This window comes from Prosopis cineraria, unplaced genomic scaffold, assembly GCF_029017545.1.
Source record: "Prosopis cineraria cultivar Desert tree isolate PC_DT_omini unplaced genomic scaffold, ASM2901754v1 PC10, whole genome shotgun sequence".
Lineage (NCBI taxonomy): Eukaryota > Viridiplantae > Streptophyta > Magnoliopsida > Fabales > Fabaceae > Prosopis > Prosopis cineraria.
The window spans coordinates 10,451,503-10,478,571 of NW_026555341.1; the positions used below are offsets into that span (position 1 = coordinate 10,451,503).

The 27,069-nt window shown below is 29.7% G+C and overlaps 1 protein-coding gene, 1 long non-coding RNA gene and 1 pseudogene across 2 annotated transcripts; 2 read left to right on the forward strand and 1 right to left on the reverse strand.

Moving 5' to 3' along the window:
- The first annotated feature begins 10,799 nt into the window (after nucleotides 1-10,799).
- On the forward strand, nucleotides 10,800-13,627 carry LOC129323130 (uncharacterized). The gene is made up of 2 exons (XM_054969704.1): nucleotides 10,800-11,976; nucleotides 12,757-13,627. Exons 1-2 carry the CDS (start codon nucleotides 10,912-10,914, stop codon nucleotides 13,528-13,530), a joined length of 1,839 nt encoding a protein of 612 aa, XP_054825679.1. The 5' UTR covers nucleotides 10,800-10,911; the 3' UTR covers nucleotides 13,531-13,627.
- A 251-nt stretch (nucleotides 13,628-13,878) lies between these two features.
- LOC129321630 (uncharacterized) lies at nucleotides 13,879-16,688 on the forward strand. The gene is made up of 2 exons (XR_008596051.1): nucleotides 13,879-14,195; nucleotides 16,122-16,688. It is a non-coding gene; the product is annotated as an uncharacterized LOC129321630 (long non-coding RNA).
- On the reverse strand, nucleotides 14,962-16,432 carry LOC129321629 (transcription factor bHLH93-like; annotated as a pseudogene).
- Nucleotides 16,689-27,069: the final 10,381 nt, after the last annotated feature.

Sequence of the window (27,069 nt, forward strand, 5' to 3'; positions counted from 1 at the left end):
TATGATAAAGTCTATTTATTAACAACACAATGTCCATTTATATGACACGCTTGAACATATACACATTTGCAACATTTGTACATTATAAACTCTATAAAGAACAACATGCTTTTATTAAATAACAAGAACATTTACATCATATTTGGATAATTTCATGCTGATATTGGCCCTTATACTAAAATAAGTATTAACATGAAATTTTACATCACATTTCATGTCTAATGTATACAAAAAGTGATTAACTATATCCAAAATATGTAAGGGTTGCTTGTCTATATCCATTCATCTTTGTAACAGGGGTAGAAAGGCATTAGACGGTTAAACTATCTTCTACAGTGGTTGTTGGCATGCTTTCTCTAAAGTAGGGTAAGTTGAAACCTTCTAAATCAATGTCCTAATACCATGGAGATAGATATGAAAATGCCAACAAATGATCTATCTTGCATTATCAAATTATTACCACATAAGTAATACTTTTTATTATATAATTGAACATTCAATATAAATAAGTAAACGGTCATGTTTTTATATCACATAATCTAGTGTTTTTAGATATAGTTTTCATGACATTGGATATGTCATGGATTTCTCAGTTCACATAAATGTGCATACTTACTCTTGTGAATCATCTATTAGTGCAGGTTGTTTATTGATGTACAAATGAATTGTTTTGTCGTTGAACTCAGACAATTGTTGTACTCTTATTATAAAAAAAATTTGACGACGATAAAAAAAGTCACAGCCAAAAGTAAACTTTTAGCAGCGACAAATATTCTTATAAATAATAATTTAAAAATTAAAAATAATTTGTAAAATTACCTTTAATGACAACATTTGTCTCCACTAAAAATATTTTTTTAAAAATTAAATATAATTTTAAATTATACAAAATAATTTTTAAAATTACCATTTAAATTATTAAAAAATTCTTATGAATTATTTTAAACATTTGAAATTAAATTAAATCTTCAAAAGATATTTATAAAGTTAAATTTCTTATTTTATATACAGAATTAGAAATCAATGATATCTAGGATTGTAAAACAAAAAGAATAATTGTGAAGATGTACAAATTTTAATCACTAAAATCATTTTTAATTTTTGTATTATTCATAATCCTTTTTTCAAACATATATAGCTCATATTTTTTTAAATAATTATGTTATTAAGCTAGTATTTAATATGATAAATTAAAATCTTGAGGGCCTATTTCTTTCAATTATAACCAAGTTAAGTTATATATAAATTATTACTTATATGCAAATACATAAATGATATTGGGACGTTAAAGTTATACAGATATTGCAAGATGTAAATGATATTGCAAATTACTTGATATATTGTGCACTTGAAGCTTAGCTTAGTATATACATGGTGTATATTTCTTCTGCTAAGCTCTAATGACATTTGAATAAAGATTTCATGTGACTCTGCCTAGTGTATTTAGGTTTCTATTGTTATAAAAAAAGTTACTAATAATATTTTTATAACTAATTATTACTAAGAAGAATATGAAAAAATTATTCAAAATACCTTGATATGAGATAGAGAATGGTTAAAGATTAATTAGATTGATCACATATGAAATTCATGCAATTATCTTGTATTATAAAAGTTATTATTATTCATTAAAAATTTAAAATTATTCAAAATAACTATTAACAAAACTTATATGGTTGAAATTAATTTTTTATTAAAATAATTTTTTGAGATATTAAAAAATTGTAGATAAAATATATTTTTAATAGGCGAAACATTTATCCATTTTGAGATAAGATATAAATTTAATTATTTAGGTTATTAATTTTTGAGAAAAAAGGGAGAAAAAATAAAATATATTTAACATAAACTAATATAATACATATTTATAAATAAATTATATACTTAATAATTTTCATTTAAAAGGTAAAAATAAAATTTAAAATTTGGTTTTAATGTATGTAAGAATATTATTTAATATTTAAAATTTATTTATTTTAAGTTCATTTTCATAACAAAAATAATATTTATGGTAAAACATAATATATTAAATATAATTTAAATATTCATATAAATTATTTTATCATTTTAATAATTGAAAATAAAATAAAATATATGTATATCTTTTTAATAATATATTATTTGATATATATGAATGGTGTTAGATAATATATATATATATAATATATATATAATTTTATATATAATAACTATAGATACATTTTACTTCAACCGACAAGAAAGGGAGGTATTAGGCTTGGAGGTAAGAGGTCAAGAGTTAAAACCAAGGCTTTAAGATATTTTGTTACAAATATGTGATGTGGCACGAGGGATAATGTAGAGCATTAGGTGGTTTAAGGGGCACGCACGTGGCAAGTGATGTTGCAATGATGTTGACGTAGCACATGGGTGGCTTAAGGAGGCATACACATGGCGTCTGATGTGGCATGAGGTAGCGAGGCGATGCGGCATCATCTACCAAACATGTGGCTTGTAACGTGGCACAAGATGATAAATGATATGGCATTATCTGCCATAAACATGGCAAGTAACGTGGCATGAGATGGCACCATATGGCAGAGTGACATGAAATAAAAATAAATTATTATTTAAAAAAAGTTTTGGTGGTGACAAAAGTACTTTTGGCGTCGAAACATTTTTGGCAACGACAATATTTGTTAACCCTTTAGGGATGAAAAGTAGCTGTTAAAAACTTTTAGCAACAACATCGCCATCAAAAGTCTTTTTTTTTTATAATGTCTAACATCATCTATCAATGTGTTTGAATCAATGTCAACTGTAAATTTAATGTCACTTTCATTATCTCTATGACAAACTTATAATAATGAAATGATTTGAGTTTTGCATATGTCATTCCTTCTATTATAGTTCTTGCAATTACATTCCCACCCTCATACTTCATATAGCTGTCAATAGTCCTCACAAATTAATTGCTACAATCAAAGAAACAAAAAAAATTTCTTTTCAGAACTATAATTGCCATCTTTTGTATTAACTTGAAATGAACAATTTAATCTAGGAAAATATTTACATATAGAAGCCTAAATATTATTTTATACAACTGAACATTCAATGTAAAACAAGTCAATGTTCTTATTTTTACAACACAAAAATCAATATTTTGATAGGGCATTTTCATCATATTGAACAAGTTATGAATTCCTCAATTCACATGTGAAAATCTAATACGAACAAGAAAATTTCTATATATAATCTTGTTAGAATAAGAGTTAAGATAGCTTTAATCCACGAAGCTAGCTACCTTCTTCCCTCTTAGCTCTTCTCTATCTTCACCAATTCTAGCTTGTTCTCTTTATCATTCACTAAGGGCATATGATTTTCTTCCCACAACATAATTGCATGAAAGGCATATGATTTTCTTCCCACAACATAATTGCATGAAAGGCTCTTGAGCTTGCAAAGTAAATTCAGAATGTATTGGGCTTTAATTGCAAATTTCTCTCTATTAGGTATGATTCTCCCCATATTTTTCTATTTTCCGCAAAATTAAATAATTGAGCATTGCCAGGGTCATGCTTACACATATACACGGAGTAGTGGTGTACTTGAGCCCTGAAGCACAAATAATGCTTTTTACTAATTTCCCATGTGGTGATGAATACTTTTTATATAGTGGAAATCCCTGTAATAATTAAAATTAGGTCTATGGATCAGACCAAAACATAGATATAGTAGTAGTCATATGTATATGTACAGACATCTACATATATAATTTTAAGGTACTGAAAATGAAATTGAAATTAAATCAATCAAATTGAATTTTTAATGTTTAATAGTCATAATTATAATCAAATTTTGGTTAGATTGATCATCGATAGAATGTTTTATATTGAATCAATTAAAATACTAATTTAATAATTTACAACAATTCGATTGGTTGAGTTGACTTGAATGTTAATTTGATGTTACAATCGTTTTGGTAGCTTTGCACGCCCATTTCCTCACAAGCCGATAACAGCTTCTTTTCCTGCCCCCCTCTTTTTATATTAATCCTTTCATGCGTAAGACAGTATGCTTACATTTCTCTTTAGTCTTTACTCTCTTTTTCTGTTTTCCATCGTCATCATCTGCCTCTTCAAATGAGGGAATCTGCAGATTAAGGAAATCAAAGAAGTGACCAGTGATGACGTAGATATAATTAATTCGTCGATGCCGTTAGGATCGATCACCACAATGTGCTGCATGTGATCTCCATGTGGCACGTACGGATATGGTATTTTATTTTATTTTTTATTTGGCCAACGGATATGGTATTTTATTGAAAGCTTCATCTTCAACTATCGTAAAAAAGAGATGGATTGGCTCCACCAAAAGTTGGTTCGGCCCAGAAATTCACAGGAAATTAGGTAAACGTACCGAATGTCGTCACTGTGGGTCAAATGTTTCGATTATTATATGAATACTAAGGTGGCTATATAAAAACGTCACAAACAAGTTTGCCCAAGTGGGATTCTTCTTAATCTTGTCTACATGCACTATTTATTACGTTAATTTAATTTTCATTGTCATTAATTAAATATTAGTACTTTATATGAATCATATTGCTTTGTCGGGATAAGAACAAATGATGCTTTATATCAATACTGTGGACTCCCAATGTTTCCTCAACTCATTGGTTTGTTTGAGAAATTTTATTAGGACAGATATACAGCATACGACGTGATATGAAAGATGTAATAATACTAACGAAATTTTAATGGCGAGATTTAGCATTAGTACACTTATAGTAATATCATGAAATTGAACATGCAGTGCGTATAATTAAAAACAATTTTTGCAATGATTTTTCAAATGCAAGTTGCCATACTACAGCTTGCATGTGATTTTATGTTTCCGCTTTTAAACAGAGATCTCTGATTTTTTCTCCAGTATGTTGATAGGTTGCGTTTGATGTGTTGTGGAATTAATTAAGCGGCTAAATTTAGCCGTTATATGTATGTGTGCATTGATATGTTAGAATCATCGCTTGATTAGGCTTGTGTCATCACAAGTCTCGTATCGAGAGGCTCACAAATGAAATCAGCTTTACAAATGTGAGAGGTATTTTTACCTAACAAGCCAATCATTTGTGATAAGCTTTTTCTTTTCACTTGTGGTGGTAACATTAATGTTTTCATTGAGAGGATGATATTACAAAATGAATTGCTTATGAAAAATTCTGATCAACAAGAGGTGAGTGCTTAAAGCGCATGAAATAGAGCCGTTTGATATGTCTTCTCTCAAATGAGAGCTTGTGTGCTCGCAACAACTTGATTTAACAAAAAGTTCTTCTTCCCTTCAATCACTTGATTGAACAGATTAAAGAACATCAATGGTTGATGTGAATAAAACCAAGTGTAGTTACTACTGCAAACTATCCCACTCTCATCCACAATAAGTAATTAATGAGAACGAAAAGTCAGCCTCAATTAACTTTGATTTATTTGTTGGTGTTGGAATCTTCTGAACTTCTCTATTCTTGCAATATTATAAAAGCTGTAAAGTTCTAATTAAATGATGTACACGCATCTCCATGCTGACTCAGTGGCGGTTTTAGTTACTACTGGAAGCAACAAAATTGATTGGCAAATTGACCTCAATATTGCAAAAAAAAAAAATCCCCATATATTATTCTTTCAAAAAAAAAATTCAAGATACTGTAAATTTGAAACTCAATTTGCACCAAACCAAGATCCAATTTCTTAAGTGGTTGCCTCCTGAAAAGAACAATATCAATATCAACTGTGATGGGGCTCACTCTCCATCTTCTGGCAAGGCAAACTATTGGTGTCATTTGTAGATCGCATAATGGCAGTTTCCTAACAGGATGGTGTGAGTTTTATGATGGAATTCCTAGCCTGTTAACCTTGCTGCCAGTTTTACAAATAGCCAAGTCAAGGTGGAAATCGACTGCCTAGAGCTTTTTAATGCAATCACTGGTCGCAATGCTTCATGCCGTGCTTGGTCTTATCATGGGATGATCAATGACCTCTTTGCTGTCTGAGAGTCTTAGACCTCTCTCCCCTTTTCGTTTAAAAAGAATGAAGGAAACTCTGCTGCTGATTGGATGGCTGCCTCTTCTCCAAAGGATGTGATTTCAAGTGGTTGGATTCTTCGACCTCCACTCCCTCTAGCAGTCTAGCTGTTATACTGAAGGCTCTTGATGCAGTTTTTCATCAACCCATTTTGAATTGTAACAGAGAAGGCATCGGCTGATTTTATTATTTTGCTTTAGTTCTTTTCATTAGGTCTTTGCCATGTGTTTGGCTTATGACTTTTGATGTCTTTCCTTTTTGCACCTGGTTGAACTCTGTTATGCTTTTCTCTCGAATGGATTTATCCTTCATTGGTCAAGAGAAAAAATTGACCTCAATATTGCAAAAACCAAAATTATATACCCACACACACACACACATTATACTTTCAAAAAAAAAAATATTTGAACAATCATAATTTTTATCATTGAAGTTTAAGTTTTAAATTCTTAATTAAAACTTTTATTTAAGCAACAAAAATTTATATTATATGAAACGCAAGAATTGAATAAGAAATTACAACTTTTCATATTAACTCGTTATTTTTTTATTTTAAAAAGGGGGTAATTTTGTCATTTAACATAAAATCATTAATGTTAGAAAGGTGTTTAAAAACTTCATAAGAATTATAACATTTCAAGAGATTTGATTGTTATTTATATATTTTGGTAAGACTTTATTATCATTTTCTCTAAGTAATAGGAATTCTCCTTTGGGCTGTACATACACAGAATCGATTATAAGTATAATAAATATAATATAAATTTTGTAATTATAATTATTCAAATTCTAAAATAATTATCTCATATTATATAATAAGTAATAGGAATCCCTTTAGGGTTGCATATGAATAGGATCAAGCTTCATGTGTAATTCGAGCAGCTTGATTGACCTGAAATAATTTTAGAAATATTTTTTTTGTAAAAATTATAATTATTATCATTTAAAATATATTCTTTACATGATATGATGATATTTAATTAATAAAAAATTCCTAAATTTTGAAAGAGATTAAAAAAATTGCAATGACAAGAAATTTTAAAAAAATCATAAAAATAATTTAGTTCATGATAATTATGATTGTTTAAGTAGGGCATCTTACATTTATTTATAATTGATAAAATCATATATTATAATTTAAAATTATGTAATTTTATTTTTTACTAATTATATATTGTTAAATAGTTATTTTATAATTTTTATAATTTTTTGAAGTTTATAATTATAATTATAAAATTAATATACTCTTTCTGTCTCAAATTTTAGGACAATTTTGGAGGAATTTTTTATCTTAAAATATAAGACAATTTAAAAAAAATAGAGTTTCATTAATAATAATTTTTTAATATTACATTTCTAGTGACAAGATAATTGAAATGAATTAGCTATATTGATTAAGTATGTAGGAGTATTTTTAAAAATTTATAGTTTTATTTCAAAAAAGTACACTTACAAAGTGCTATTATTGTATTTTTTGATATATGTAATCTTATTTAAATTGTCTTATAATTTATAATTTGAGATAGAAAAATATAATTTATGTTATATATAAATACCCACCTATATGTTAGGGGGAAAAAACTCACATCATTGCATATAACACACACACATATATATGACTGCATATGGGCAAGATTGGGCTCCTGTTCGATGCCCAGCTTGAAAGTTGAATGGGCTCCAAAATGCAACCCACTGCCAGCCTAACCTGCTAAAAGCCTCAATATGTCAAGCTGTGTAAAATGAGTTGGGCACCTTTGAGTTGTCATGCTTAAGTGATAATACCCTATGCAACATTTGTAAAGAAAACTTAACTAAATCCAACATAACAAACATCATTTTAAGAAGAAAATATATTTAATAATTCAATCTAAAATAATATCTATACTCCATAAATTCACATCATAAAAGATAGCAACCTGTTATCAAATAACCAACAATGGTAACAAGTTTCGATTGAAAATAGAAGAAATAACAATAAATTAACAAATAAAATAAGAAATAGTTGGGGATTTGGCCATGGTACTAAGTATAAATATTTATGAATGAAAAAAAAAAGCTACATATACAACTTAATAATTTAAAAAGTGAATCTACGTAAAGTGATTAGTTGAAAAAGAAATTTGAAGAAGATGAAATGCTATTGTTAGGGATGTATCAACATCCTAAATCTAGATAATAAAGACAATAATCTCTAACTTAAAATTTAAATAGGGAATATACATTACTAGGAAAAAATACAATACAAAACACACATTTTAAGACTTAAACTAAAAATATAAAGTACATTATGTAACATATATGAATCTTGGGTAGGGCATGTACATTAGCTGTGCCCCTTCCCAAATCATATGGGGCTCCTTTTGTTTTTTGCACAAAGCAGGGCGAAAATTGACTGAGTGGGGCTGGGCATGTTAGGCAACCGGACACCATGTATAGCCCTACAGGAAAAAGTGTTACAAGGGAAGGTATGAAGAGAGGAAGTGGGAAGTGGGGGTGAAAGGTTTTGCAAGTACAAACTTAGTCTGATTGAGACCAAATTTTGTGCTTATATATATATATATATATATATATATATATATATATATATATATAAAATTAGATGTCAGTGTGATATAAACCAAGTTTCAAATTTATAATATATAAGGAAATATTTTTAAAAGTTTGGTATACGGGTAAACAACTTTTTTTTTTTTTGGGGTAGCATATTGAGGTCGATTTGCCAAATTGATTTTTGTATTTTCAGACGCATCAAACAGCATGGTGATGGAAAGGTTGAATGAAACTCGCAGCTGCACTTGCAGATAGCTTTTGCATATACAAGGGAAGAGGATTTTAGGATGATGAGCTGAATCAATTGGTAAGGAGTTGTTTTGGTTTAATTTAGTGATCCCAGCTTGAGTGATGATGAGAATGCAGCGACTTTAAAATTAAACTTGATGGCAGAGCTCACTGCCCAAAAGTTTTTTGTAATGCTTGATTCGAATTAGTTTAGATTTTCTCTTGTCCTCTCAATTTGACATGAAATTGGTTGAGGACTACTGTATGCCAAAACTGATCTAGAGTAAGTGTCCACTCCCCCCTGCTTATTATATTGCACTTTCAAAAGCATATTTTGGTCTTTAATGTAATGCACATGAAGTGTTATTTACTATTATTTTTTAATTTTACTCCATTTATAAATTTAATTTTATGACTTATCGGATACTGTATATATCTATATCTTCCTATTTTTAATAGGAGTAAATTTAAAAAATTCTTTCATTTTGAAATATATGTAATGACTTAACTATCATTTTCAAGTTTTAGTGAAGTAATCCTTTTGTTTGGACTACAATATAAATCATAGTTAACTAATTTACAGTTTACAAATAATATTAGTTAAAATATTAAAATTCTTAAAAATGTTCACATTTTTTTTATTTATGCCGTCAATAAACACCCTACATAAGAGGTTTAATACTAGTAATTAACATTTTAATGCATGATTTTTTTTAAAAAAAGAAGTAATAAATAAAGTAAGGGTATAGTTGAAAAAACAAACATAAACGTTATCTAATATCCTATATTTTGAATCAAGTAAGATTTTTAGAATATGTCTTATATTATGGTTCAAAAGGAATTATTAAAAGTATAGATAAGAATAACAGAAAATGTGTCCAAAGTTGTGTCCAGATGTGTTTTGATGTGTGCTCTTTATCTGTTCCTTTTTTTTTTTAAAAAAAATGCAATTGTCTTTCTTTTTTTTTTTTTTAGTGAAAAAATACAATTGTCTTTCTATTGAAAGTATCCACGTGACTCTTGCTGTGAACATCTGCACTTCACCGTTATTTGCAAATTCCGCTTTCATTCTTCACCACTATAAATGACTAATTTTTAAAATTATAAATAATTACTTTATTTGAACTTTTAGAGTTAATTTTTTAAATTACAAATGATGATTGCTCTGGGGCATGAGAATTTAATTTGGGCTCAACCACTCTTTTAGATTTCACAAAAATTACTTATCATGCATCCAAAATAATCTGGCATTTGCAAATTATTAGGGTTTCGTCCATTAAATATTTTAAGCTAAATAATTGCCTTCGCATTCAATTTGGACCTGGCCCAACTTTTATGGTTTTTTTTTCCCCAAGAACTCTCACCCAAACCGAAACTTAAACTCATGCTCTTCCTAATCCTTTCCTCTTGTTCCAAACCAATAATTCAGGCCCAAGAAACTTTCTCTTCTGTTTTTTCTCCAGAAATCCTGTTTATGAGCCCATAAATTTTTCCTCTTACGTGTTAAGGAAGGGGATTTCAACCCCAACGCCGAAGATGAGGACTGAGTATGGCTTGCATCACATAACTTTTTAAGGAGGGGAAAACTTTTATAAATGTGCTGGTGTGGTTTTCGTTATTATTACGAAGCCTGGGTCGGAGCTGTAATTTTTTTTTTTTTTGGGTAAGCAGACTTTGTTGACAATAAAGATTATCCCCCTAGAAATGTTCAGAACGAAATGATAGATTTCTCTCATGATAGCTCCATGGTTGGAGTTGCAATATTTTTTTTTGGTGTGGTTTGTTGCAATTTGGGTTTGTTGCAATTTGAGTGGCCTCGGAATCCAAACATGTGTGGGCTTTAAGTCTATAAATATAAGTTGGGGCCTGTTTAATTAGTCCTTTAGCTCCTTCGGCCAATATTTTTAGGCGAACAACGTTTTGCGTTTAAATTGAAACAGAGAGTGACAGAGGGTTGTTTGATGGCACATAAAGAGGGGTGTCTTCTTCAAACAAGGAAAGATTGCGGCTTGGGTTTGAAACACCGGCTTCCCTCTCATTTCTTCAAAGTTCAAAACTGAGTCTTCAGGGGACCCTATCAAGTCAAGTGCATTTGGTAATGCCTCGGAGAAACTCCTTCATCCACAGTGTTGAATCCACGACGCCCCGACGATCCCCAAGATTCCTCCTCAGGGGAAGCACCACAGAACCGCTACTGCAGCCCAGGACTCCACGGAAAGCCGAGGATATCAAGTCTCTCGACTCTAAATCCACTCGAAAATGGGTATGTTGCTCGAAACCTTCTTCGCCTACCCATATTCAAATTGTTCCTTTGCCGCAGAGCCACAAGGGTTCGAAGAACAAGTCTTCCAAGAAATCCAACGATTACGGCATCAAGTCCAGAAATGGCAACACTTTCCCTGCTGAATTGAGAAGATCTTCTAGATTGAACAATGACGCTGGTGGCTTTCCTTGTCTCAGACGATCTTCCAGGCTGTCTCGTCCGAAAATTGTCTTTCGTGAGCTTAGAGATTCCCCACGTAGAGGTATGAAGAAATCGAGGAAACCTGATCACTCTTTGGGTGATTCGGAGAATGTGACTCGTGGGCCAAGAAAACCTGCCGAACTAAATAGTCGCGTTCAGAGTCTCAGACGATCTCAGAGGCTCCTGAACGAGAAACATGTTACTTCTCGACCAGACCGACCGATTAACAGTGCAAAATCTCTTGAAGTTATCGACATTGATTCAGATTTTTCTGTGGAGGAAGAATCAGATCAAGTAGTTGCTCATAAAGCTGAAGCACATGTTACTTCTCGACCAGACCAAGCGATTAACAGGGCAAAATCTCTTGAAATTATTGACATTGATTCAGATTTTTCTGTGGAGGAAGATTCAGATAATAAAGCTGAAGCAGGAGATAAATCGTTTGAAAAATCTTCAGGTAAAGGCGAACAGATGACAAGGGACGTTTCTGTTACTCGTGAGGAATTTACGATTGAAGGTAGAGAGGTGCGGGTGAGATATGAGGATAAGAATGAAGCTCTTGTCAAGGGAAAGAGAAAGCGAGATGAAGATAGTGAAGCAACTGCAAAAGGGTGGACAAAGGAACAAGAGGTGGCGTTACAGAAAGCGTATTTTGCTGCAAAGCCGACGCCCCATTTCTGGAAGAAAGTTTCTAAACTGGTATTTTCCTAGTATTTTGTATCTTTTTTACGTGCACCTATTTTCTTGATTGTCGATTACATAAACCTGCTTTCTGTCTTTACAAGTCTTTCTCCATGGTCGTAATGATTGAGGTGTGAATACTGAATACTTTTACCCACTTGTTTTGAAGGTATATTCCACCTGTAATTTATCGTTTGTAGGAGATCATAACTTGATTGAGTAACACCAACAGCTGAATAGCACGCTTTCAGACATCATTAGAATCTAGGACAACTTAATTGTTTTTGCGTGAAATAAGTCGAAGTCTTAAAGAAATGAAGTTTCTCTCGGTTTCAGAATCTTCAATTGAAGATTGATAGAAGTGGATTGGTTTTACTTCAACTGAGCTAAATTTTATAATATTAATTGATATTCAGACAAATTTGGAAACTGTCTATCTTCTATTTCTTATATACCATAAAGATGGAAACGTTATAACTTTTAGGAATTGAGGAGCGCACAGAAACGAGACAACTTTAAGCGCAAGTGAGACTTACTCCATTGAAGTGTACCTTGTAAGTGTTTCGAGGGAACAACACAAAATGCATTGCGATAAAGTTCCCAAGGGAAGGGGAGAGGCCTTGGTTTGTGATTTTCTTTATTTCCGTCTTTCTTTCTATTTTTTAATCCTTGGTTGATAACCTATGTGAAGTTAATGACATGAAATATTAATATTAGAGCGTATCATTCTTGTATTTGGAGTTAGCTTATACCTGTGGGTTCACTCTTGAATTCATCACTATACAAAACCTATTGCAGGTCCCTGGAAAGTCTGCACAGGATTGCTTCGAAAGAATACACCAGGACCATTTAACACCACCTCAACATCAGCCTCGATCAAGGGCAAAGAAAATGATGTCATCACCCCTTCAAGAAGTTGTGCTTTCTGCAAGTAAGCTGCTCAAACCTATTGTTAACAAAGCTAAAAGATCAAGTTGTTCCAAATCAAAGAGTTATCTCACTCAAAAGTCTCTCAGAAAGCTGTTACAGCGCAATAGTAAAGTTGATCGGGACCATGAAGGGGATTTGTTTTCTGTTCTTGAACCCAATGCGGACGTTTCTACTAATGCTTTTCCGCCGATTGATGCACTCTCTACTCCCGAGAAGCTAGATGAAAAGCAAGGATGGCGGCAAAGTTGCAATGATAAATCATCTTCACGCCATGGAAAGCCCTTTTCAAGACTCAGTAGTTCATGTGATTCAGATATTGTCAGTCCCCCTGTACTGAAGCAAGTGAAGAACAGGGTACTGCATGAGAAGTATATTAATCAATTACGCTGCCGAGAAGCTAGGAGAAGAGCAGCATCTGCACGAGTAGAAATGCCCAAACTTGGAAAAATAGTAACAGAAGAAAGCATCGTTCAGAAGAGTGGCGTGGTCGAATCTGCAAAAATTGCCTTGATGTCTGAAGCTAGAGATGCCATAAAAAAGTTTCAACATTTGCAAGCCAATCTCATGGATACTTGTAGCACTGATGAAGACATTGATGACCACGTTGAAGCCGAAACTTTTGGTGAAGATGAAAGTCAATAAATCTTGAGTCGATTGAGTTGTATCACAACATCTTTTAGCCACGCTGATTGCTAATTGAAAGACTAGTGTATAGTGGCTGACTTTTAGATGTAGTTTGGTCACAACCTAATGTTGGCTAGCTCTTGTAAATTTTCTCTCTAGCTAATAAAAATGGGAGATCCAATTTTTTCTGGGTCCAAAAAATGACTTGTGAAACGATTTTCTAAATATGATGCATCAAATTGGGTCTCAGAAATTATTATTTGCCACCTGTCTGGCTACTTAGACTGTCCCTGTTTACCTTGAGTCTTTGACTAGCCCCTGTGTACTCTACTTTGTATATAGCTTTAAAATAGAGGGGGTGGGGGATCTCCTGCATTTTTTTCCCCTCCATTTTTCTCCACTTTCCCAATCCCCACCATTCATAATGAGTGGTGGGGATTGAAAAAAAATGGAGACTCCCATGTACGCTTGCGGGCATGGGTGATCTTGATTGAAGCCTTGAACATGATGGATAGTTTGATGACTCGAGTACGTCTTCTCTGTCTGTTTCTTCCTCATCCCCTACCTTTCCCATCTTGTGAGGCCAGCCAACCTTAAACATGAAGCTCTTGGCGAGGACAGGTGAATTTATACCATATCACAAGCGACGATAACACTTTGAGTTCCACTGTCATATTCTTCAGGTTAGGTCCCTTTGTGAATGTAAATGATTTGTTACAGTGTCTCTTTAATTTTAATTTTTTTTTTATCCTTGCTTATGATGGGAAGGATCTACACGGTTAACTTCATCTTAGATTCACCACATAACCCGTGTTATCCATAATTCTTGAATTGCATCCTATGTTCCTAGTCAAAAAGGAGATTTTTCAACTCAGACTCACGATTATTGATGTCCTTGCTGCTAAAATCAGGACTAATACTCGTCCCTGTTATCTTGCATATTAGCAGTGCTGTTTCGCACTTTAGAGGGAAATCAGGCTGTAGATTTTCCCTGCTAGCTCATCGTGAAAGATACTATCAGTTTCCCTTGTACTTCTAGGGCTGCCTCCCAATCTTGCAAGTAGATTCCCCAATTTATGTGCAACCATTGAGAAATTATAAAGCTACAAGACAGTGATTCATTTTAAAAGTGGTCCATTGGCAATTCAATTAGCAACCTCGCTTGTCGGAGTGTTAGATCGGGTACCTGATAGAAACCACTATCCTTTTAAAATTGTAATATCCAGAAGCCGTTGGTGAGTGGTTTTGGTTTCCGCGCAAATATATAACCAGATGACAGACAATTATTCGCTAGATGTCCGAGGGGAAAAAAAACTCGCGATATATAACATATTCAGGAATCTATGAAATTAGCAGTTCGATTCCTCTTATGTGTTCAGCAATAATTCTACTTGATTGAAGCTTGCTTATTAAATTAATGCGATATTCTTCTGATGAGAACTCTGATGCTTGTACTGCGATACCCCAATATATGATAAAATAAAAGGTAGAGCTGTATGAAGTACATCATCAATCAATACTAATTTATTCCGAAAGAACATATAGGTAAAAATTGCTTCGTTTACACCATCTGGAAATTGTTTTAGATACTTGCCTAATGCTCATATCTTCGTCCTATAGACATCTCCCGCCATATCCGGCATTTCTGAACAGTGCTTGCTTTATCTCTTCAGAGCTAATGCTAGTTCTCTGCTCGGCTACCTGACGAGAAATAATTGTCATTAGTAAGAAATATAGATGATTTCCAGTAAGAAATTAGAGATTAAATCCCTTGGAATTTAGAAATAAGGCACTTGTAAACCTCTGAGCAAGATGCTTGCATCGAAAAATCATTGAAGCTGCTTATAACACATTGTTGAATCTCAAGGCCTAATGCTTCAAGGGTGTTCACTGTTGATAGCAACAATCCAGCCCTTGTGCCACAACAGATACTGACTTTTGTGTCCTGGTCTCTCTTCTCTACCTCAAACTGTCAAAAATATCAGAGAACTTGTATGTATTCAGTCAGTGGACCATTAATGAAATAATGCATCACTTTTAGGGTTCAAAACCATACCTTGGGCGAATTTCTTACCATCACTTCATTTGGCTTCATCTCTTTGGATTTACCCATGAGGTTTATCTGTTTTATCCCCTCTTCGGTTCTTTCTTCTTGCAACTTACCTATCCTTTCTAGAAGCTCCTTCATATAGTCTATGGTGTCTCCAAGAATAGAGGTCCTGTCCATCTGTTAATGTTGACATATCCGTATCAGTTCCAAGCGCCAACCATTGATCAAGTAAACTAAAAAATCGTAAATATAACATCTGGGCAATTATGAATACTACGTTTTACCTTGCTGATCTTTGGAACAATTGACCTTAGCATGGAAAGGCGATCATTGAGGCGCTTTCTTCTCCTTCTTTCTGCCATTAGATTCTTTGAGGGCTGCCCTTCCAGCTTCTTGGACTTGGGTTTTTTCTCCCCACACAAACCCATGTTGAAGACTGGAACTTCAGTGGCTTGTTCCTCAACTTTGCAGGCAGTGTTCATCTCTTCAAGGCTCTGATTTTCACTCCCCAGAAAGCCAAACTCTTCATCCTCTATTGATGGGTTACTTTCTTGTGCAGGAAATAGTGTTGAATCTCATTCCTGCCGAATGTAGAGTCAAGCTCTGTTACGGTGAATCCATCAACAGAAGGGTATGCTGCTGCTGCTTCATTAGTGTATGGACACTCAAATCTAGGGTCCAGTGGAGCGGAAAATGAAGGTAATAGAGGATTCAAAGGAGCTAAATGTGGGATCTCTTCAAAAGAATCAAAACTCCAATCATTATTGGGGAACATCTCGCCCAATCCAGAGGAAAAAGTGCTCCAAGTGTCTCTTCTTGGAGCTAGTAGTTCCTCCAGAAAACCGAGCTGAGTAAGCTCCATCACTTGCCTTTTACGTCCCTCTTTCCTTCCTTTGTATTATAAATGGGAAGGTGAAATTATGATCCAGACAGAGGAAGGCTTGGTGAATAATAGAGAATGAAGATGTGGGGAGGTATTTGTTTAAATAAAACAAGGAAGGGAGCCCATTTCTTTATCTCCAGAAAACCATCATCATTACAGAATGAATTACAGTAAAAAGTTGTGTAATAGCACCTCGAGATAGACTTTAGATGTAAATGGAATCTAATTTCTCTTTCTTGCTTTCTCGCTCCCAAGGTGAATAAATGTTGTTTCCACCGAAATGATCTCAGAGACAGGAATTGTGTGTGTTTTTTATTTTTTTTAATTCCCATGGTTTGACCCACAAATCTGTCCTTACTGAAAAATGGTGGGGTTACCGTCATGGACTGTCAGGTACTTCTTCCTGTTTTTTTTTTTTAATGCAACCCTCCCCCCTTCCTTTCTCTCTCCTTCCATTTCACTTTTCAGCAATATATATATATATATATATATATTATCTCTTTCTTTCTTTTTGATAACACCATAAAAAAAACATATTATATCTCCTTCCTTTTCACTTTTCAGCAAAATATAGTATATGTGTATATATATCTGATGTCTCTTTCTTAACTCCATTCAAGTGAAATGACAATAAAATCTTTTCCACTTTACTCCTCAATTTTCGAGACCTTTTATTTTTGTCTTCTTTTTTATTTAATAAAATTCTCTTTTATTTTTATCTCTAATCTGTTTGATAACTGACTTAAAAAAGCAGCCCTAAGGGCCTTGGCTGCTCATCGTTTTTTTCCCCGTTTTTAATTTCAGGTCTATAATTATGACTGTGCAAAAAAAACGAAATTATATTAAATTCGAAAGATGATTCCTCCACCTCAAGGATGGACGCTGTAAAATCGTGTCTAAAATTATTACAGCGGACATGTCGAGCGAGCTAAATTAACACAAAGCTTAATATAATGCTCATTTCTAATGTGATGTGAAACATATTAGAATTCCGTCATTAGCAGTGACATTCAAAAAAATTAATCAATAAAGGCATAATTTATACTTAAAATAAATATTAATATTTTTATAAAATAGATACTCTTAAATATCTATTAAATTATGGTAATGGTATAAGTTAATAAAATTAAATATTAAAAATGCATAAAACATAATGTTATAATGATATAAAATACTCTCTTTATATAAGTTCTTTTTATATCTATTAGAATCATGTTTTTAATTTTTATTAAATAAAATTGATATACCTCTTTTGTATAGTGGAGAATTTTTTGTGATAACATCTTTTATAAACAATTTCTTTTCTAAATTTCTGCTTTTCCATTTTAAAAATATTGCTATTTAAGTTTATAACATGCACACACATATAATTTTAGATAATGGAATAAGCAATAGAAAATGTATCTCTATTATTCATACTCATTGGTGTAAATCTATTCGGCCAAATCTTTTAAGGGATTATAATGTTTGTAAAGTATCTTATCTTTATTATTAAAAACCCTAAGTCTTGGACTGCTTCTTATTAAAATAGTTCTACTATCAAAGCTATGTATGGTGAAGCAACTGCTAAGTCCATACTTAGCACTGTAATATCATTCACTAATGAAAAAGATAAACATATATGGGGCACATGACATTATTATACGAAAGAGGGTTTCACTAAGCTAGCAATTATTACAACAACTAGCGCTTATGTAAATGAATGTGTTTGAGATTTTCTTTGAAAATTGCACATTCCTTAGAAGACTCTGTTGTTTATTTGGAAGTTAATTCACATGGCTATTTCTATAAGTGATGTTTTAAACAATCATCATTAGAATTGTTCTTTGCATTGTGTTTTTGGTTGTGACACCTAAGAAATCATAAATTATCTCTTCCATGAATGTCCAATCATTAAAGCTATTTGGTTTAGAACTTATCTATCATATCTATATCCATTTTAAAGATTGGTCTCTCACAATAGATTTTGCAAGTTTTGAAGACTTTGTATCAAAATCAAGAAACAAAGTTGTTAATAAGTATTTTGCTCTTCATCAAATTTGATTGTTCAAAAACCTTTCATCAAAATAAGAAGAGATAATTTGAATCGTTCATTCAAGTTTTGAAGCAAGATTTACTCTTTACAAGATTTACTTGTAATTAAAAACATGCTAATGGATTAGATCCTTCAAGTCATCATACATAAAATACAAAGAGGATTGGAACATTATCGTATCAATTGCTATATTGGGAAATTCACATATGTAAGTTCAAAAAAAATGAAGAAACCTTACTGTTTCGTGAACATTTCCTTGGATGTTGCAGAACTCCATCATCTCATTTTTTATGGATATGATTTGATAGCTCTTGATTTCTTCATGGCACTCAGTCTTTGAAGTGTATTCCTCTAAATCTATAGCTTTTGGTAAAATATTAGGATTCCTATATCTAACTTGGTGACTTAGTGCTAATGCTCAACAAAGGAAATTTATTTCCTCCTTTAGGTCAAAGTACTGTCTACCAAGACAAAAGTAGATGCTCCGTCAGTTTACTCATGTATCTTTCCAGAAGTATGATTATAGTTATACTAACTACAAACTGTTTGTTTTTGCTTTTGCTTTTATTATTAAGTTTTGAACCTTTGATTTTGTATTTTCATTTTATTTGTTAATATAATGTCTCTTGTATTAAAAAAAAAGATAATGGGATAAGTCAACTTTTATAAAGAGATAATTGAAATTTTTTAAGAGGAAAATTAAAATTATTTAGGGTTATCTTAAATAATTTCTTCTTAAGTTAGCGGGGCTGATTGCCCCCTCTATAATAAATGCGGGTCCATCCTGGGCTTAAGTATAACAAAAGATGAAAGTGCAATAGAAAAGTTAAACTCATGTATTAGCATTTGAGACTTTAGATTTCTTTTATTTAAAAAAAAAATAGACAATGAACTTCGTTGAAGTCTCAAGAAACTTACATCTCATGTATAATATACTCCCTATTTTTGTATGTTTAAAATGTTTTAAACCAATACTTGCATACTAATAAAAATATATTATTTAGTTGAAAGTACATCCAATAATATCACAATTAATATTATAATTATGATAAAGCACACAATTGATATATCTTCTCCTTTTCATGACCATAAAGACAACATTATCTAACTACTCAAAATTATTATGACACTTTTTATATTTAAAGACAGAACAAATTTTGAGAAACTATTCTATATAGGGATGGAGGGAGGATTTTTTTTATTATTATTTACAAGTATTTTCTTATTGAATATGATCCTATTAAAGACACAGTCAAAAGCTAAATGTAGACACTTTTTCCTATTTTGTAGACGATTAAGCATTGCATGTATACACTTTTTTCAACAAAAATTAAAATTGTAATTGTTACGTTGTGAAGAATTATTCTCTTTCACTATATCCAACCTTAGTGGTGGAAGGAGTAATTCTCATATCAATTCAAATGATCAATCAATTATCTTTAATATTAGGCCCATATGGGGTTTAGCGAAAACAATAGAACTAAGCTACTATCCAACACACGATGGCAACATATAAAAAAGATAGCAACACATCAAAGCTATGGCTGATGATTTAACCCAAAATGCTACTATTAATTTCTTCAATCATTACAAAGTGCCAAGTTAATGACAGTTTCATGACAGACAAACTACTTCATCAATCAACAATGTCTTGCTTTATTAGAGGACTTTTAATTTTTTTGGATAATTTAAAACAAAAAATCATAGACAATTAAACTTAAGGCTTGCTTGGTTTTATTTATATATTTTTTAAAAAACTATTACGTAAACTGATTTTTTTAAAATATTTTCTAAAATAAATCAAAAATATTTTTCAAAATAAATCAAAAAGAAAATACTTTTTTATTATTTTAATTTAAAAATAATTTTAGAATTAAAAAAATTAACTAATAGTGATACTGCTGGCTGTTAATAATGATGGTTTGTAATAGTAATTGATCAAATTAATTACATTTTTAATAATTAAATGTAGTGTATTTTAAAAATAAAAATTAAATAAAAAAATTTAAGATGTATCGATTTTTTGTTTTAAAACAAAATATGTTACCTGTGCTTTCCAAAAATTGATAACAGTCATGAAAACAATTAAATTCAAAGCCCTTATCTAAATAAGTTTTTTAATTTTATTGTTTTCCAAAAATAAAAGATAACTTTTGAGAACAGAAATCAATGATCTGGTTTTAGTATGATTAAAATTCTCTTTTTGTTGAATCTTCTTGAATTCTTGCCTTTAGATTAAATATCTCCAAGAATTTTCTCTTTTTTTAATTTAAATTGCTTATTTCATAAACAATTATTCTTTAACAGAAGGTGGGGGTTTGGCCACCAATGGAGAAGGAAAGGAGTTTAAAATTTTAAAAAATAAGAATTCCTACATTTAGTCTCCTCAATTCACACAAGACGGAAATATTATATTTTGTTCCTGATTTTTAGATTTTTGTTAGATAGATACTTTTTTATATGCAGAGAATTGATCTCTGCATTTAACAAATCATAGCAAATCATTCAATGAAATTAAAAATACCTCGGACTTTATCTCACTCATACCCAACAACACACATAGCATCTAATAATATTCGATCGAGTTTTTTCAACATCTAAACAATATAATTCCCGAACTATTTTCATGCATGACTTTGACAATATATTAATTCCAACCTAAAATTTTAAGGAAGCATTTATCAATTTTCTATATTAATTTTCTCCACTCTAATGCTTTATTTGGTTGGTGAGAAAATATGAGAGAGAAGAAAATGTGGGAGGAAAACAAGAGAGAAAATACATTTTTTTTATTTGGATGAAGAAGAAAAAGTGAGAGGAAAGAAAGTTGAGAAGAAAATAAGGTGTGAAACTCACTACATTTTCCTCCCAACTTTTCTCCTAAAAGGTGGAGAGATTTTGAGAATAAACTCTTATTTTCACTACCTATCCTCCCTTCTCTCCCCCTCTTTTGCCACTTCAACCACATTAATTCCTCATAGGTAATTAGATTATGATTTCCATGAAAATTTGTGTCTTTAGCTTTCTAGAACTAATTTAATTTTATTATAATTTGATTTGATGATGTTGATTTTAATATAATTAATGTGATTTTAAGAAATAGAAATAAAATTTGCATCTTTAGCCTTCTATGTTTTTTTATCAAGTAATTTGATTTTAAATTAATTTGAGATGTTAATTTTAATATAATTTATTCTTTCAATTTATTTTTACAAAGATAATTACATTAGATATGATATATATTGATATAAGAATATTATGGTTATTATGATATTTTATTCATTTTCTTTCCTTTCTATTTTTTCCTATCCATTCAAATACAATGAGTGAATTTTTTTTTTCAGTTTTCTCTTCTCTTCATTTTCTTTCCTCTCAACTATTTTTTCCATCCAAATGGAGGGGTAAATTTGTTAAATGTTCTCCCATATTTTACAAACTCGCACTAGCTTATTCCCCTCATTCATAGACTTCGTCCTTTGCTTCTTGCAAGAGTACAAATTATAATAATAATCTGATTTTATTTTATTTTTAGGTATGCATGGAGTGTAAAAGATAATGGGTCAAGGTGTAATTTTATCTTTAAATTATTTTTGAAGGAGTAATGTTATTCCTAAACTACTCATAATAACAATATTGCCTCTAAACTAATTAAATCGAAGCAATGTTGCCCCTAAATTAATTTAAAATTTTGTTATTATAGTTAGTGAGATTCACTTTTCATGAGTTAAGGCGTAATTTTATTCCTAAATTATTCTCAAAAGAGCAATGTTGTCCTTACCATTTAAAAAATAATAAAAATAAATAAAAATAAAATTGTAATAATATTAAATGTATATATAAATATAAAATTATAATAATATTAAATATATATATATAATAACTATAAGAAAAAAAATTTATAATATGTTAATAAAATGTCATAAATTAATAATATTATAAATGATAATTTTATAGCTTGTCAAATATTAGTAAATCTTGATTAAGTTAGATATGAGTAAACCTAAAAGTATCTATATTTGTACCAATAACTATCAACTAGAGCCATCGTTAATGACTCAATTTGGACCAAAAAATTATTTTCATAATTGAGTTGGATTTGACAAGAGTTGCGTCTCTCTTAAACTAGAAACTGAAGTTAAATTGAAAACTAGAGCGATTTTTTGAAAACCAAATAGTTTTAAACATAATATTAAAAAAAGCTTAAAATTATTTTAAAAAAATAGAAAAATAGTTAAGATGTAATTTTACTTTTAAACTATTATCGAAAGAGTAATGTTGTTCTTAAACTATTCATTATAGTAATATTATCCTTAAACTAATTAAATTAGAGCAATGTTGCTCTTGCTGTTAAAACGTCTATTATTGTAGTTAGTGAAACCTACTTTTCATGAGTTAAGATGTAATTTTATCCCTAAATTATTCTCAAAAAAGTAATATTGCCCTCATCGTTTAAAAATTATAAAATTAAATAAAAAATTATAGTAATATTAAATAAAATAATATTAAATGTATATATAAAAAAATTATAATAATATTAAATGCATACTTTTTTTATTAAAAAATGTAAGGTATTTTTTTGGAGAGTTGGTTGTTAAAAAATGTAAGGCATTTTTAGTCTTTTTGAGGTGTAATTATTGCATTTTTTAAAAAATTTTTCTATTAATAGTGACTTTATATTTATTATAGAGTGTTTAATAGGGATAAATATAAAAAAATATGGTTACTTTGAAAGTAGGTAATCACTTTATTGGAGGTGAGATTCGATTAAAAATATCTTACATTTTTAAACGAAGGGAGTATATAAAATAAATATAATAAAAATGTAAATTATAATTTTATAATTTGTCAAATATAAGTAAATCTTGATTAAATTAGATATGAGTAGACTCAAAAGTATATATATTTACACCTATAACTATTAACATCTTCATAAAGAATGGTCTCAAATTATATTTTATACATGTGAATTGTTCAAAAATAAAGTTAGCTTTCAGTAGGATCTAATTTTTAATTTTTTTTATTTTTAATAATTTTTAAGCTTTTTTAAATATTATATTTAAAATTGTCCAAGTTTTTGAAAATTGCTTCGATTCCAATTTAACTTTGATTTTTGTCTTACTAGCAGTTTAACTCTTGTCCAATCCAACTCAATCATGAAAATAATTTTTTTAGTCCTAATCAAGTCATTAGTGATGGTTCCCATCGATAGCTATAAGTGCAAATGTAAATACTTTTGAATCTACTCATATTTCATTTAATTGAGATTTACTTATGTTTAATAAGTTATAAAAGTATAATTTATAATATTACTAATTTATGACATTTTATCAAATATAAATATTTAATATTATTATAATTTTTTTATTTAGTTTTATTATTTTTAAATGGTGAGGGTAACATTGCTCCTTTAGGAATAGTTTAGGGACAAAATATCACCTTAACTCATAAAAAGTGAGTCTCACTAGCTATAGTAACAAACATTTTAACAGCAGGGGCAATATTGCTTTAATTTAATTAGTTTAGGAGTAACATTACTACGACGAATAGTTTAGAAGTAACATTGCTTCTTTGAAAATAATTTAAGGATAAAATTGTACCTTAACCCATAAAAAAATTTAAAAATTAAATCATGCTAAAAGTTAACTTTATTTTTGAACAATTCACTTGTATAACATATGATTTAAGATCATTTTTTATAAAAATATTAATAATTATAGGTGCAAATACAGATACTTTTGAATCTACTTATATATAATTTAACCAAGATCTAATCTACTTATATTTGAAAAATTATAAAATTATAATTTATATTTTTTCTTATGTTTATTTTATATATAGATTTAATATTATTTTTTAATATTATTATAATCTTATATTTATATATAAATTTAATATTATTTTATTTAATATTATTATAATATTATTTTTATTTAATTTTATGATTTTTAAACAGTGAGGGCAATATTGCTTCTCTGAGAATAATTTAGTAGCAAAATTGCACTTAACTCATGAAATGTGAATATCACTATTTACAATGACAAATGTTTGAATGAGAGGCAACATTGCTCTGATTTAATTAGTTTAGAAGTAACACTGCTATGATAAATAGTTTAAGGGTAACATTACTCCTTTGAAAATAGTTTAAGAGCAAAATTGTACCTTAACTCAAAGATAATTCATAGTGTTTCTAACTTATAAATAACATTAAAGGTTACAAATTTTATTATATATATTGAATACTGATAATACATTAATAATTACCAATAACCACATTGTGCAAATAATTCTAAAAAAAATGATAGTTAGGTTCTAAAAGATGAATTTTATGTTCATGTATATATAGGGAGTTTTCTTATGAATTTTAATTTGTTTTATAGCTACTGAAGATGTAAATTAATGGTTATATATACTTATAGGCATTTCAGAACAACCTTGATCTTGCAAAAATAATTTTGAAATTTTAAGGGTAATCTCAGTAAAAAAAAAAAAAGGGTTTAACTGCTATGTTCTCTCACTGCGCCACTGAAATGGCTGGTGTTCCAATCATTGGGTGTAATTAACTTGGAGTAAGTGTTAAGCTTCCGGGTCGGCAACATTATGTCCTGAATTTAGCATTTTCAGTCAGGTTTTAACGCTGGCGGAGTTTGGATGCTACTAATTAATCTTTAGTTCAAAATTATAAAATATTCTTGGTGTTTTAATTTCCAGAAGATGTAATTAATGAAGTTTTAAAAAAGTTTTCGTAATGAATATCTAAAATTAATAAGATTTTTATATTTATTTGTGATTAAGTTATCCAATTAAATAGCAAGGTGTAGACATGAAAATGGTCTGTAATTTTTAATGATCTTAAATATATCTTGAGAGTGAAAGTTAGTTAAAAAATAATGCTTTTATGATTTTGAAAGGAGTAAGCTTAATTTTCTAATCTGCCAATAATTTTGTGGCGTGATAACATTTTGTTATTTGCGGAAGGTCACGGCTTTGATTAATGATTAAACAAGTTTTTAAGATTTTCAAATTGTCGCTTTATACAAAAATAATACTACTTTTATTAAAAAATATAAAATATTTTTAACAGAATTTCGCCCCTAATAAAGTAATTACCTACTTTCAAACTACCGCTATCTTTTCATATTTACCTCTATTAAACACCCTACAATAAATATAAAGTTATTTATTAATAGGGAAACTTTTAAAAAAAATAATGATTACACATCAAAATATTAAAAATATCTTACATTTTTTAATATTCAACTTCTTAAAAAATATCTTATATTTTTAAATGGAGTAGTAATTTTTTGTGTAAGTAAGGGGGAAACTTTATATTGCCTTTTGTTTTCTCTCCAAAATTTAAAATGAGAAAATTAATAAAGATAAAATATGAGAAAAAATATTTTTAAAAATAATATAGTTAATAAAATAAAATTAAAAAATTAGAAAATATCAATAATTTATCTGATAAGGAAGGGAAGGGAGTGAGAAAGCATGGCTGAAGGAGGAGTCGGCTTTCCTTCACTGTTAAAATAAATAAATAAAATATTATTTTTAGTCTTATATATAAGTTATTTTTATCAATTTTATTAATACCAATACAATAAAAATATAAAGAATAAAATTTAATAAAATTACAAATATAATCCTCAAAAAATAAATAAATGTATCATTTTCTATTTCTCTGTCTTACTTTTTAAAGATAGTTTAGACATTTATTTAAAACAAAACATCACTATTAATTTAATGACTTATAAAATGACCCTTTTTATCCTTTTAGAAGGTGATTAATAAAGTGGGTTGGAAGGAGTACAATTTAATATAGTTCCTCCGATCTCGTTTGTTAAACACTTTTTAAAAGCTCAAAATGATTCACTTTATAAATCACTGACTTATGAATTAGTGTTTTTAAAATTCAAATCCACAAACTACCTTTGCAAAATAGTAAGAGAGAGATAGAAAAAAATAATATAATATACTTTACTCCTTCTATTTAAAAATATAAGATATTTTTTAAAGAGTTAAATGTTTAAAAATGTAAAGTATTTTTTATCTTTTGAAGTGTAATCATTATCTTTTTTTAAAAGCGCCCTATTGATAATAACTTTATATTTATTATAGGATATTTAATAAGAATAAATATAGAAAAATAAGATTAATTTAAAAGTAAGTAATTATTTTATTGGAGGTAGGATTCGGTTAAAAATACTTTACATTTTTTAATGAAAAGAGTACTTATTTTTTATTTTTTATTTGAAGGTGTGCTTGAAATTTCATTTACTTTTATTTCTTATGTTTTATTATATTAATATTGATAAAATTAATAAAAATAATATATGAATAGAACAAAAAAAATGAATTTAAAAATTTAATCTGATTCATGTTTACGATGAAAACACAGTAAAGAAAAACGCAGTAAGGAGAAATCTGATCCAATCACGAATGTCATTCGACGGGAGTGATGAAACGTGAAGAGATCGGATAGGGAGAGAAGGCGACAATTACAGATACGCATGCATGCACGTCTCAGGACGTTGCGATCTCACATTACTCTTCTCTCTCCCATCCTTTGTCCTCTTTCACCGCCCCAGGGAA